Source organism: Pungitius pungitius, chromosome 13, assembly GCF_949316345.1.
Source record: "Pungitius pungitius chromosome 13, fPunPun2.1, whole genome shotgun sequence".
Lineage (NCBI taxonomy): Eukaryota > Metazoa > Chordata > Actinopteri > Perciformes > Gasterosteidae > Pungitius > Pungitius pungitius.
The window spans coordinates 9,336,008-9,349,053 of NC_084912.1; the positions used below are offsets into that span (position 1 = coordinate 9,336,008).

At 43.1% G+C, this 13,046-nt stretch overlaps 3 protein-coding genes across 7 annotated transcripts in view; 1 reads left to right on the forward strand and 2 right to left on the reverse strand.

Annotated features, from left to right (window-relative positions):
* arhgap22 (Rho GTPase activating protein 22) overlaps positions 1-4,156 on the reverse strand; it is a 9,335-nt gene extending 5,179 nt beyond the window's left edge. Inside the window, exons 1-2 of one of the 2 annotated variants that reach the window (XM_037464837.2) lie at positions 4,066-4,156; positions 3,864-3,955 (exon numbers count right to left, since the gene is read on the reverse strand). Coding sequence is in view for 1 of the 2 variants with exons in the window: in XM_037464836.2 (XP_037320733.2) it covers positions 2,739-2,772 (34 nt within the window). In the remaining variant the exon portion in view is untranslated. Of the gene's footprint in view, positions 1-2,738; positions 3,143-3,863; positions 3,956-4,065 lie in introns of those variants that run through there. The other variant, XM_037464836.2, reaches the window with a different exon arrangement.
* An 800-nt stretch (positions 4,157-4,956) lies between these two features.
* Positions 4,957-9,990, reverse strand: si:ch211-223a10.1 (putative ZDHHC-type palmitoyltransferase 6). Its single transcript, XM_037465178.2, has 10 exons — positions 9,706-9,990; positions 8,989-9,124; positions 8,782-8,892; positions 8,525-8,657; positions 7,977-8,155; positions 7,752-7,825; positions 7,487-7,649; positions 7,324-7,406; positions 6,458-6,648; positions 4,957-6,232 (listed from the first exon to the last, which is right to left on the reverse strand). The coding sequence occupies exons 1-10, from the start codon at positions 9,824-9,826 to the stop codon at positions 5,744-5,746; spliced, it is 1,680 nt and encodes a 559-aa protein (XP_037321075.2). The 5' UTR covers positions 9,827-9,990; the 3' UTR covers positions 4,957-5,743.
* Positions 9,991-10,131: 141 nt separating this feature from the next.
* wdfy4 (WDFY family member 4) overlaps positions 10,132-13,046 on the forward strand; it is a 37,130-nt gene continuing 34,215 nt past the window's right edge. For 2 of the 4 annotated variants that reach the window (XM_037465173.2, XM_037465174.2), the window contains exons 1-2: positions 10,132-10,531; positions 12,414-12,650. In XM_037465173.2, coding sequence (XP_037321070.2) covers positions 10,487-10,531; positions 12,414-12,650 — 282 coding nt within the window. In that variant the 5' untranslated portion in view covers positions 10,132-10,486. Of the gene's footprint in view, positions 10,532-10,574; positions 11,400-12,413; positions 12,651-13,046 lie in introns of those variants that run through there. The other 2 variants (XM_037465176.2, XM_062566378.1) reach the window with 2 other exon arrangements.

A 13,046-nucleotide genomic window follows, 5' to 3' on the forward strand; every position in this document is an offset into this window, starting at 1 on the left:
CTTGCTGGATTACCAGGATGAGTATGGGATAGAGAGAGATAAAGAAATACACAAAGACAGAGAAGTCACGTTGCTTTGGGATTTTCTGTCTTTGTTTTGCTATTAATCTAAAAATTCACCCATAGAAAATATCTCCTGGGGTGCAGCTAAGCCCACAGACTTGACCATGCACCCAGATTCCCTGGCATCCGTTTTGAAGAAAAGGCATCCTGTTTAAGGTCAAATTCATCCATCTATGGTGGGGTAGTGAACGCAGCCCTCAGGCTGACTACTCCCCAAACCTTTCTCTAATTTGGCACCTGTTGGCATGGCCACACTGCCTTTATGCCCCTGTCCGGTGGTTTGTTGTGTAAAAGTATATAGGCCTACATATGTATATATATATGTGTAAACAGTTTTGATTTCGATCAGGCAGCACTTTAACTGCTGCCGACTGATTACAAGCGTAGCTGATATATTGGCGTATATGTAAGGTATAGCGTTAAAACAGCGACGGCAAAGAGATCCCGCGGGAGAGAGATCAATGTCTTTTCTGTTAATTGCCTCTTGCTTTCTGCTGAGGACAGCAGTGAGGGCATCTGCAAGGGCCTGCACTGAAATATCTCCAGCTTGCTTATCAGCTCTCTGTCTGCATCTCTTATATTTCTTCCCTTTTTGGATGTCCTTCATTTGCAGTCATGATTGCTGGGAAGAGAGAGGACTGGAGACCACGTAAAACAGTCATTAACAAAACTCTATGCTGACAGCGAGAGCAGAGAGCAGGGTCTATAAATACAGCAGACGTGGCCGTGTTGTCAATGTCCTTAAAGAAGACGCAGGACATCTGAGAGGAACGAGGATCAAACTGTTATTTTTTCAGGAAATGAACTGTTACAAACGTTGTATTTAACAAAATTGTACACATAATGACGATCAGATATGAAGGCCTTTGTGCCACCTTTGGCACAAAGTGAAAAGACTCTTACATGTAAAGGTTATGCATTCAGTCCTTGTGTTAGGTAAAAGTACAGAATATTAGCAAATGTCTTTGAAGTGTAAAAAGTATAAATAAAGCAGAGAAATGATTCCTGTGATAAATAATATATTATTGAGTTATCTATAGATGAATCAATGGCAACTTATTTTTAGAGTATCATTTAATTTCATTTATTTGTGAAATATCAAATGTATTCTTTTCACAGTTAATGAGAAGCCTTAATAACCACAGGAATGTTTTACCAGCAACGACTACACAATTTAAATGTAGGATTCAGCTTCTTAGTGCATTGCATAATATTTTATAAAATACATTAGCTTATCAAAAAATGAAATCTTTGCACATGTATTAATTGCATTTTTTACATATGAATTAGACTATACTCTGGTATGTTATTTTTGCTTTTACATGTACAGTGTACCATTTCTCTTTGTTTATTCAAATGTCCTCAAATTGACATTTAGTCAGCCACACAGATAATGACAGAAACCTCAACCACAGCTCAGAGTTTTACCAATAATTTCCCTTTAGGACTCTAAACAACGGCCCTGATATTCGGCTGTGATATATCAGCGTCTGATTGCAGATCCAGCTCTGTGATACTGTATGCTGCTGCATAAAAGGGTCAGAGGAAAGCACAACTGGAAAATCTAATCAAAGGAGAAACCCATTAGAGCAAATGCAAGATTGGAAGCGAACAAGATGTGGAAGGCGAAGTAAAGTGACTGCTGCACTCTCAAGCTGTGTTCATGAAGGAGAAAGAGGAGCCATTTGTCCTTCCCATCATCTTTTATGGGCGTACTTTTATTGCTTGTCTCAAATAAGACGGCGGCTAAGAGAGAAATCAAGCCATAGCTCCTCCTAAACACACACACACACAAAAGTAACATCTTGTTAGACTCCCCTCTACAAACCAATGCCAGTTTATTTTCCTGAAGGTTGACAGCTGTCAATATGAACCACCTGAAATAGTAGTCTCCACCAGCCATGAAGAGAACAGCTGTACTCATGATAATGTCCGTGCCAGCAGTCGTTCCTGTGATCTATTGCTCTATTCATCTTCACACAGTCATGTGCTAGGCACGGATGTTTGGCGTCCCAACATCGGCGGTCACCATTGGTTTTTTTTACCTGCCGTTAAAAGAACTGTTTCACAGTCAGCTGTTGCAAAACCTGCATTCTTTTCATCACTTCTGATCCAGCCTCACCTGTCAAAAATCTGCAACTTAAAACTGTCCCAATGCACCTTTACAAATGCAGCCACTTGTTTAGATGTGGAAGTGTCCCGATGCAGACCGTTGTTGGAGGGAGGATCATCCTTTACTACAACCCACTGGGTCCCGCACAAGGTTCAAATCTTTTATGAATAAACACGGCATGATGAAGAGACACGAGGGATGACATCACTCTGTAGTAGAGCCGGTTAACTCTCAATGAGAATTGGACATGCAAGATGAAGCCTCGACATTTCAGATCATGCAAAGAAAACTCAGGTCATTGCTGACAACAGTGGTCACTTTGATGCAGAATTACACCGGTGCTTCTCTTGCACTCTTCCACTTTTGTAATGTCGTTAATAATGAAATTACTGGCCCCGTTGTTGATGTCACATTATTACAAAGGCAGCGAGACAAATGGAGCTCCGCAGGGACAGAGAAAGAGAGGGAGAGAAAAATGGACTGCAGGAAAAAACCCCGAAGAAGCACGAACGGACCGAAAAGAGATGAAGGAATGGAGAAAGAGGAGGAGGGACTGTGCTTACCCCGGCGTGCCTGTTTTATCTTGGGGCTCAGCATGGTTACCGTTGCTGTGCTGCTCCCTCTCACAGAGACATGTCTGCATCCCTCTCCTCACACACTAGTCCTCTCACACACACGCACACACACACACGCACAGACACACTGATTGCCTCACGCTGCTGCCTCGCCCTGTTACTCTTCATCCTCTCTCAGCATCTCTCTCCCTGGCTCCCTGTCTTGCACTTGGACAGCGTCTACGTCTGATTCCACACACACTTACACACTCACACTCACACACACTCACACACACACACACACTTACAAGCACTTAACCCCACATCTTGTCTTCCTCTCCCTCCTTTCTTTTGTCCCCCCCCCCCCCCATCTGTCCCAGCAGCCCGGCGTGCTGTTGTTCTCATGTACTGTACCTAGAGCCCTGCCCACTCTCTCCCCCCCCCCCCTCTCTCTCTCTCCCTCCTTTGCTATCTGCCTTCTGCTGCACACTCAGTATCAATTTCTCACCGTCTATAAATATGTCTGACTGTGTGTCTTGTCATCCATTTCTTTACTTTGGCTGTCGTAATCGCTCCAGGGTCTTCACGATCCCTCTGGTTGTTTCCTCGTGGAGATTTGATTATGGTCTGTACGTAAAGTACAACCTCAGATCAATACATTTGATTTAACTGGCATCATTTGTACCACTAAATGTCTGGCAAAACTTAACTGGGCACCACTCATATTTAAATTCACAACTCTTTCAGGCTAAGACTTACAGCGTGAAAAGGCTTGTCTCAGTACTCAAAATGTGTATAATTCTAGTTTCCATTCAGTACGGTTGTTTTGTAGAGGATGTGATAAAGCAGATTCCTTTTGCAATTCAAGAGGCGGGATAAGACTAAAATGTAGTCACTGTACTGACTAAGCTTTTTCATAAGAAATTAAAACGTATTCAACTAAACATTAGGTTCATGAACAAATAGTACCTAAACTAAATAAAGGCTCTATAAAGGAGTGCATTCCTTAATAAGATCACATTAACCGGAGATGAACTTTATATGAGAGCTGAAAAAAACACATTCCGAAAACAACACACATAATCACCCTGCTTGACACAACGATCATAATTGCAAAGTAGAAGAGAGCTTTACCTGATAATTCCTGTCGTTTGTCACTGGTCAGAGGAGTCCTGGATGCCAGTGGGCCTGTCTGCACAGTACGTCCCTCTCCTCTGAGGTCATTTCTACAGCCACAAAACACACACACACACACACACAGAATCTAAACAATGACAATACTGAAACCTCAGTCCTCTGCTGGATTGATAAATCAAATCAAATGTCATTCACATACCCAAAGAGAAAGAACTACTATTGCTGCCATCAGCAAGACACCAATTACGTGTCCGAGAAGAATGCTAATGTGACCGGACTCTGTTAGAAGGAGGGAAATAAAGAATGTCATGCGGGGATTACTTGCCATGTCATCTCGTATGGGCAGACCAGACGACTCTCAGCGTGGAGCCGGACTCGCTGTGTTACACAAGAAAGAGTCCCAGTATCAGCCGTTCTAGCCACTACCACAGAGGAATAAAACAGTACAGTGATCCGCTGCTGTCGTCTTTCTCTGGATTGTTCAGTCTGCCTCTCACTAAGGAAGTGAGTCGCCTTGATGGAGAAGTGAAAACAGCTGACTTCTGTGTTGAAGATATTTGACGTTTCTCCTTCAGATGTTGTCGGTGTATATTTTTCTCACCACAAGATGGTACAAATGCGATACTTTGACTGTTTGTGATCTGGCAAAGTAAATCAGGAGCACAGGCCACAAACAAAAGAAAATCCTTAACAGTGTGTGTTTCACTACTGCACATTCAGTGGTGGAAAGTATCCAAGCACCTAAATAGAGTTTTGAAATACTTGAGCACTTACATTTTATGGTACATCATAGCGCTACACCTCAGAGAAAGATAATGAAAGATAATTATCTCTTTTAGGTTTGAGGCTTACTTTTTTAGCACAAAACACATAATATGCTGTCATGAAATCATGCAGTACTATATTACTACTGTATACAAAGCATCTCAAATTGGCTCCACATTTAATATTACTGTGCTTTTACTTGAGTAAATGTTTTGAACTTTGGACTTAGTATTTGTATTATTTCGACATGTTATTTCTACCTGTCTCTTAAGTAAAGTCTCTCACTACTTTCACCAGGTTTATAGATACACATTTTACTTCTATTCATTTCAGTATGTTTTTTATTCAGCATAAAAACATCATGGCACAAATTAGGTATAATCTTTGAAACCAAAAGACATTGTGTATTCACAGATAAAATACATTATTACATTTAAAATCTAATAGGGTAGTACATACAATAACACTGAAAAAACGCTCCATGTGCGCGACAGGCAGCACATTAGACACTAAACAGTATCACGTGACGTAGCCTCTCACATAGTCCAGACACACCAGCCTGTGAGGGCTCCAGAACATCATCTATAATCTAGAAAAATGGTCCTGAGGGAAACAGAGGAAATGAGGGAGTTTAATTGAAGACACAAAAAAAGCACGTCTCATTAGAGAGAGCAGAGGAAGTGTCGTGGCTCAAATGGCCGGGAGCAGGTCAGAAAGGTAATTACATTACGTCAGGAACAAAGTCTTTCAGTAAACTTAGTAGTAACCATCATCACCAGTCCTACACAAATCTTCACAACTTTGAACAATGCTTTTACACACTAAAAAAACATGTACATTTGAAAAGATGGGTGTAAATGTTGTTCCCTGCTAAAACACAAGTACTTCACGACACAGAACCATTTACACCAACAAGTTCATTGGAACAGTGATATCTTAAAAGTATTCTGTGAGGTTTCTAAAATCTAGGTGAACTATTATCCTGCTACCACACATCTGATGACTACTCTATTCTGTAGACCACTCTATATTAAAAAAGAATATTGAGAAATAACCACATTTCACCTTCAAGTACAACATGTGGAAAATTGTACTGACCATTGTACTGATTTTTAAATATCTATGGCAGCTTTGTCCGCTCTCAATTGTCCTCTTCCCACACGCCTTCGACCCTCCAGGAGATACGACAGCACTATAACCCAGCGCTGCCCTAGTGACCTCTGCCGCGCCGAGCTCTCACACTGTCTGAAGTACGTGGTTGTCCCAGTGGCGACGGCGTCAAACTGCTCAATCAGTAGCCACACCTCCCAAAGCAGAGTCAGTGCATTCATCACCACCATGGCAACAACCCAAAACTCTTCCCCGAACAATGTCAGCCACAACGAAAAGCTGCGGTTGCCCAGAGGCATCTTGCCGCACAGGTAACTTGTCGCCGTGGCAACAAAAAGCAGGTGGGCAATCCCCATGGAGAAGATGAAGAAGAGGAAGAGGCGGTGGTTGCCGCGGCCGACGCATCGGTTGAGGAAGAGGCAGTGGTGGTCGTAGTCTTTGATGCACATCTCGCACAGCTTGCAGTGTTTTGTGTAGTCAGGCGGAAACAACTATGAGGAAAGCAAAGACGTGAAAGGGGAGGAGAGCAACTCCTTTTTTATTTTACTAAAGGGAGGAAGATAAACTAGCTATGTCATTATCACATTTAATTGTCATCGCGAGGGAGGAACGCAGCAGGAGGAGGAGAAGGCCTGTGTGTACATGTTTAACCGATAACGTGAGATATTCATAGATAAGGGGCAATGCAAGCTCTCGGACCCGTGTGAACGCCTTACCTCGCAGTATGGACAGAACCTGTGAGGGCTCTCGTTGTTCTCCACCAGGTCAGCGACGCAGGAGAACCGAGGATCTGCCTCGGCTTTGTGCAGCGCCCCAGGGTCCTGAGTCATAACCTTGCTGAACAAAACGAGGACTACGGAGAAGTGGACCATTGACACGTGGACCAGAGCACTGTCTGACCACACACGTTCAAAAGGTTAAGGATGAACACTTGATATTTCAATTTTGTCCCAAATAGATTTACCTTGATATTTTCATTTGGGTGAGAAAAGGAACTATGAGAGCACTGGCTCTGTTGACAATTTTCACAAGAAAGCTTGTGAAGCATCCAAAATACTAACGTTCTCCTGAGGTTGGACTGGTCACTGCATAAGGCCCTATAAATATAAATTGGGTAATAGTGGAAAATGTGACTTGATGGTGGCCCAAGCAGAAAGGTCAATAATAAAAAACACCGTGATATAAAAGCATATCATTTTTCTCACATTGTCTGTGTCAATATGCTTGTATTCACCTTCTGCCTGAAACGTTTGTTCCTTTAAGCCCCCCCCCCCCCCACCCCCTCCCAAACCAGACCAATCTTTGGGCAAGTCCAGTATTATATTGACCCAGGGGGGGAAAACAGTCGGTTTCAAAATGATTTGCGCATTTCTTGCCAGGACATTGTCTCCATGTATGAAATTAATCCATTAAGTTCTTGTGCCTTCTAAGCCTGGGACGCCATGTAGAGAAATGTGTGGAACTGTGAAGATTTTCCTCTCCAAACCAAAGTGATGGGCAGGCAGTCAAACCAACCAAGATCGAGATCCATACTGCTGGCAGGGCAAAAAATGGGCATATGTACTATATTTTTTAAGGATATTAGGCATCACCTTTCCATAGAAGCAGAGCAGGGAATGGAACAAGCCAGCTATGAGGGTTCCTAGGTATATCGGGTTGGGTAACCTGGAAGCAACACTGAGGTTATTTCAACAAAGAGATCAAACAAACTTACTGATGAACATTTCAAATGTAACATTTCATACCGTTGGTATGTGGTCATGCGGTGGTACTGTGTGAAGATGCTTCTGGCCAGCCAGGGGAAGAGCAAACAACAAGTTAGCCCCCCATAGCCTCCCAACATGGCTGCTATTAGCAGGATGGCAGCTCCAGTCAGGGTTGGAAACAACAGGGTCCAGTAATACAAAACTGGTGAGAAAGGACACAATGATGTGTGAGAAAATCAATCAAATAAATCATCATGCTTGTTTTCAGCGCCAAATGAATGATCAAAACTAGAGTAGTAGGCACCGTTGGACTCCATGGGCTTGTGGTGTAATGGCTCATTAATGTACCGATTCAGTAGCTTGGTGAGTTGCTGATGTCTAGAGAAAAAATACACAGTAAAACAATGTATTTATCAGCATCAGGATCCAAAGAGAAAGAAGTATTCTGGACATGCAAACCTTCTGGATATCTGAAGGTACTGAGGGGTGTGTGTATCCCATGCAGTGGTCTGCTAGACCGTTTTTTCACCTAAATGTTTTCCCCTGTTTGCTGAGGTCCAATGGTGTGAGGCCGCTGTGGTTCTTCTGATGGAGCATCCTGCAGCCAGTTCTCTGCATCAGTGTCCAGCACACCTCCACTCCACCCCTCTCTGCTGCAATATGAAGCGCCGTCGCTCCCTGCTGGTCAACTGCATCCACAGCACATCTCTGAAACACAAACAGACGACTGAGCTGCACAGCTTGTAAAATGTCTGCACTTTCGGTGTCAAAAATGCACCTCAAGGTTAAACTGATATTTTATACACTCCCAAGTATCAATGATTTTTTTTTTATTGAAAATGTTGTACTAGTTTGTGCTATTACCTTATTTAACTACAGTTTTATATGAGTGGTTGATAACAATAACCAGGACGTAAATTGAAACCATTGAGAACCAAAAAAATTAGCTAAAAGTGACATAAAAAAGTTGATTCTCGGTGGGTGTGGCAACAATAGGTACCTTATCAAATCCTCCTCTATAAAATGTTATCGCAGTGTTGGCATACTGGACCACTGGAGTGAGCTGTGATGTCATACCTGGTCTCTGAGCAGATACCGCACCACCTCTGTGTTGCCTGTGGATGCAGCCAGGTGAAGTGGTGTCACGTGGTACATGTCTGTGTCTGAAAACCGGAACATTCCTGTCTCCCACAAATAGTGCACTGCAACACTGGACAAAAAAATCAGGACATAACTAGTAAGTGCATGCATGAGCTATTAGTGCGTGGCGCAGTAGCTACACGAGTACATGAAAAACAATAAAAGTGTGTAATGTTTTCTTTTCTTTTACTCACATGCTGCCCCCTGTGACTGCATGATGCAGTGATGTTTTCTGCTGCAGATCAATGATACGCAAATCAGCTCCATACTGCATCATTTGGTGGATGATAAAGATGTTCCCTTGCCTGATGGAAGTGAAAAGCACAAACTTTTATTTCACTGGATCCAGGCCAGAACTAAATGGCCGTAGACCTAAATGTGCAGCTGCTGCTGCTGCTCACCTGCAGGCAAAATGAAAGGCGGTCTGTCCTGCGTCACATGTCAGGTTGGGGTCAGCTCCATTACTTAGGAAAAAGTTAACCAGGGAGCGTGTACCATGGAGGGCAGCGTAGTGGAGCGGGGTGAAACCACCCCAGCCTGGATGGAGAAAAACACATAAACATTACAGTCAGATCTGCAGTCTCTGTGACGAACAAGATCGGCCCGACAGGAACACACGCTCTGTCAGCCTGTTGATCGTTGAAACCCTCTGGATTCCGGAAAGATAAAGGTGCCTTAGGGAAAATGTGACTTTGCAGTGTGTTGTCACTGGATCTGTCCATCCGGATCTGTGCCAGACCTTCTCACTGAAGAGATGCAGCAGGGTCAGGTTTCCATTTGGCATTGTAACAAAATCACAGGAGAGGACACTGGAGCACAAGTTTTAAGTGGTTCCTCAAAAATATGAGATGATAAATGAGAAACTGCAGGCTACTTTTTCACATTATGACATATTTTAATGTATAACATACGAATTAATAAAGATATACAACATAGGAAGAGTTTTTGCTTTTGGAAAACAGTGTTCATTAGCAGTTTAAATATATATTTTTATTTATTTATATATATATATTTTAAGCAAATGAGGAAATACTGACTTAGCATACGGACAGGGCAGCAGTAAGAAGCAGTGTGCTGTGGTAGACTGTAGATTTTAATTGCATGTTATATCCCCTTACCTTTCTGCTTGAGAATTGATCGGTCACTCTGAACGAACTGTATACACATTTCAATATCCCCTTTCTGTATGCAGTCAAATATGTCTCCACGGTTATCGGAGACCACGGGCATCGGATGCATGATGGGAGCCCAGAAGCGGCCTGCTCGTATTTCCACCGGGAGAAACCGCAACGTAAACTACAATCAGCACCGAGGACGAAGCACCGCAACATCATAACGTAATGCGAGAAGCGAGCTCATTTTTCCGCGTCAAAGTAACGGACATTGTGCTAAACCTCATCGAGGCAGACCACGCCCTGGACACCTCGTTGGTTGCAGCGGGTCACATGACAACCGACGTCAACAAAACAGTCAGGTCCATGAAAACCGTAACGCCTTGAATGTTAACATGCTTAACACGGAGATATTTGAGCAGGACGAAAATCCGTTTTATTTACAGAGATGTCGGCGTGAAGGAAGTATTTTGTCAGCAAGAAATGCATTTGTTATTATGTATTTTGCTAACGTGTAGTTTGTCAATGCAACGCGCAACGCTTAAAATGAACCTGCAGCGTTCAGACAGTGTTTGCGACGTCCGGGTCTCTTTGCGGCACTGAAGTGAAGTGCGTTGGTCTTTTCTTTCAGGCTCGGACGTTACAAAAGGGTCAATGTCCATTAAGGTAAATCATCACTGCTGCATCAAATGCGACGACTTAGCCGAAGCCCTGTCAATAATGCACGGAGGTGTACAACAGACGACACCGAGGAGAAGGTCTGCACAGGGAACAAAGTGGCTTGACAATGAATGGTAACGCTTCAGAGAGAGCGTGTCTTCAACTTCAGCAGGTGATGGTGATTCCTTAGCCTGCCCTTTCCTTGTAAACCATTTGGACTTTTCCTACTAGGCAAAAAAGGTGGATTCGTTAATTGATCACATTAATTAAACACAGAGGCATCAGCACACCTGTAGTTGTCCTGGTAATGTGTTCAGTAGACAAAAGCAACGGGGCACACGATGAAGCAGGTTTTAAGGTGGTTTATTTTGGGCACAGTATTTTGGAACCGCCTTTTATTACTTTACACTTGGTAGCTGTCCCCGTGTTTTCATTTATGACTGAGGCCCACTAGATGGCGCTGTTTAGCCACGTTCTATCAGCACAGATTTAATTTTCATATGTCAACAATACTGTCACAGTACTTTCACAATCTCAGTGCTGTATCACTCCACAAGCATTAAATCCACACTGACCCCTCCACACACAAAATTACTCTCCCAACAGTTTCACACACAAATAGAAGCTTTCAGCCTCCATTTAAACCTTTTATGACAAACTGTTTACTGGAGTCTTTGATAAATCATGGGACCCTTTAACTAATGTCATAACGTGTCTATAAAAAGCTGAGGGATTTGTCTTTGAGCTGTGGTGGGAGGGCCCCATCAAACCAGCCCAACAACCCATTTTCACTTCTGCTTTGCTAAGGAAGTAAGAAGGCACATGATCTGGGCCAGCTGATTTCAGTGGTTCTGCTTGCTCAAAGTTCAGTCTGCTTTAGGGCAGATTAGTAAGGGGTGGGCGATTTTACTGAAGGGTCCACAAAGAAGGCGCTAGCCGCATATTAGCAGGTCTCTGCATGTCTTCTGGAATAACAGAGCACAAGATGACGCCGTCCTCATAGGGCCAAGAAAAAGCAGATGGCTCTCACACAAGTACTGGTAAGAGGACTTTAGAGTGTGCTGCATGAATATTTTTTTCTTTTGAGCTGCATAGAGAAGGTGGCTGCCGGTCCTTACCCCTGATCATGTGTTGCACTTTGACATACTTGAATGTCTGTCGTTGTCAGTAGGGATATGTGTTACTTTTGTGCTCTCTTGCTGTCGGCATCTCACCCAACACTCGGCACACAGCACATTCTCACATGGGGAAATCTTCAACGTACTGATTAATTTGTCTGGAATGTGCCGTTCCCTTTACTTGACCAAGCTCTGGCTTATCGGTTAAGCACTCCACTTCTACAAGTGTTCCTTACTGTTGTGTGTGTGTGTGTGTGACTCTTAGCAGAAAGTCCCCAAATTAATATCACTGCAATGAGGAAACAATGCCCTTGTCAAAGCGATGGTAACAGAGAAACCTGTTTTGATTGGGAGAAGGGCTCCTTCTCTATGGTTACTGGGACAGAGAAGTGTAATGTGTAGACAATCTAACTGTGGAATTTTGTGGAACAAAAGCTCCCAATTCGCCAACTTTTACATTTGTGCACCTCACATTTTCAAATAGATTTGACTGGTAGGTGACAGGAGGGACTCGGTACTCCGGACTGCTGCCCAAAGGCCGTTCTTTTAGCAAGAGAAAATAATAAATACCAAACGTGAATTAAACTCCGCCCCTCCAATGGTGAATTTGAAGGTTTTAATAGTTTTAATGGTCCCAGTTACTAAACGTCTGGATCCTAGACAGAAGTTGACAATTAGTTGATGAAAATGGCATAGGAGTGTCATCATTCTGTTCTATATGGGGATTTCTCCATTCCGACTGTGATATCCGGACCTTATGGTGGGGGTAGGCTGAAGGATTGTTCTGGTACAAAGTTCTTTGAAGAAGACAATTCAAGGAAATGATTAAAAAAAACATTTAGGATGCTATGTAAACAAGGTCTCTAAAAAAAAAAAAAAAAAAGATGGAACAATGTGGGGATTTGTTACTCTTTGCTCTGTTTCCTCCCCCCCCAGGACCAGACTGCTAAAGGGGGAAGGATCAATAAGGAAACTGGAGAGCTGAGTGCTTCAGGGGAGGTGGAGGTAAAGGTGGAGCGCTCTTGTAGGAACCCTCAACTCCCACAAGTGCTCAAAGAACAGCTTCATGAGCTGGAAATCCTCACGTACGTGAGTCCTGACAACAAAACTGACCACGTCCCTTTGGAGCAGAGAGAGGAACATCTAGTCAAAGTCCTGCCTCTCTACCTGCAGGTATGAACCTCTGACACAACAAAGGGATTTTTTTATCTCTCATTGTTTTGCCATAAAACCTTTTGCAGAGTTATGTTTTTGGCTGTTTTTCAGTCAGTCTAATACGTTTTTCAGCTGTAAAATAAATGCAGACTATCAACTCTGGAATCTTTAATTGATTACTGCAGGATCCTTTGAAGTGGAGCCGTGGTTCGATTAATAGCCAACCTCTAAAAGAGGTCCAATCAGATGTTCGGCCCTCAGCTGATCCTCCCACTGTCTCTTGACCAAATGCATTTGAGGTCTCTCAGTAAACCTTTACAGTTTACTCAACCCTCACAGCAAATACAAAGTGGAATCAGGCTCCACTGTTATAGTTTGAATCTTCAATTCTCTGTGACAAACGCATCACAGTTC

Coding starts and splice junctions, on each gene's coding strand:
- si:ch211-223a10.1 (XM_037465178.2), bottom strand. CDS start 9,826: ATGCATCCGATGCCCGTGGTCTCCGATAACCGTGGAGACATATTTGAC. Junction 8,893..8,988: donor GCCTTTCATTTTGCCTGCAG/GTGAGCAGCAGC, acceptor CACTTCCATCAG/GCAAGGGAACATCTTTATCA. Junction 7,407..7,486: donor CGCATGACCACATACCAACG/GTATGAAATGTT, acceptor TGTTGCTTCCAG/GTTACCCAACCCGATATACC.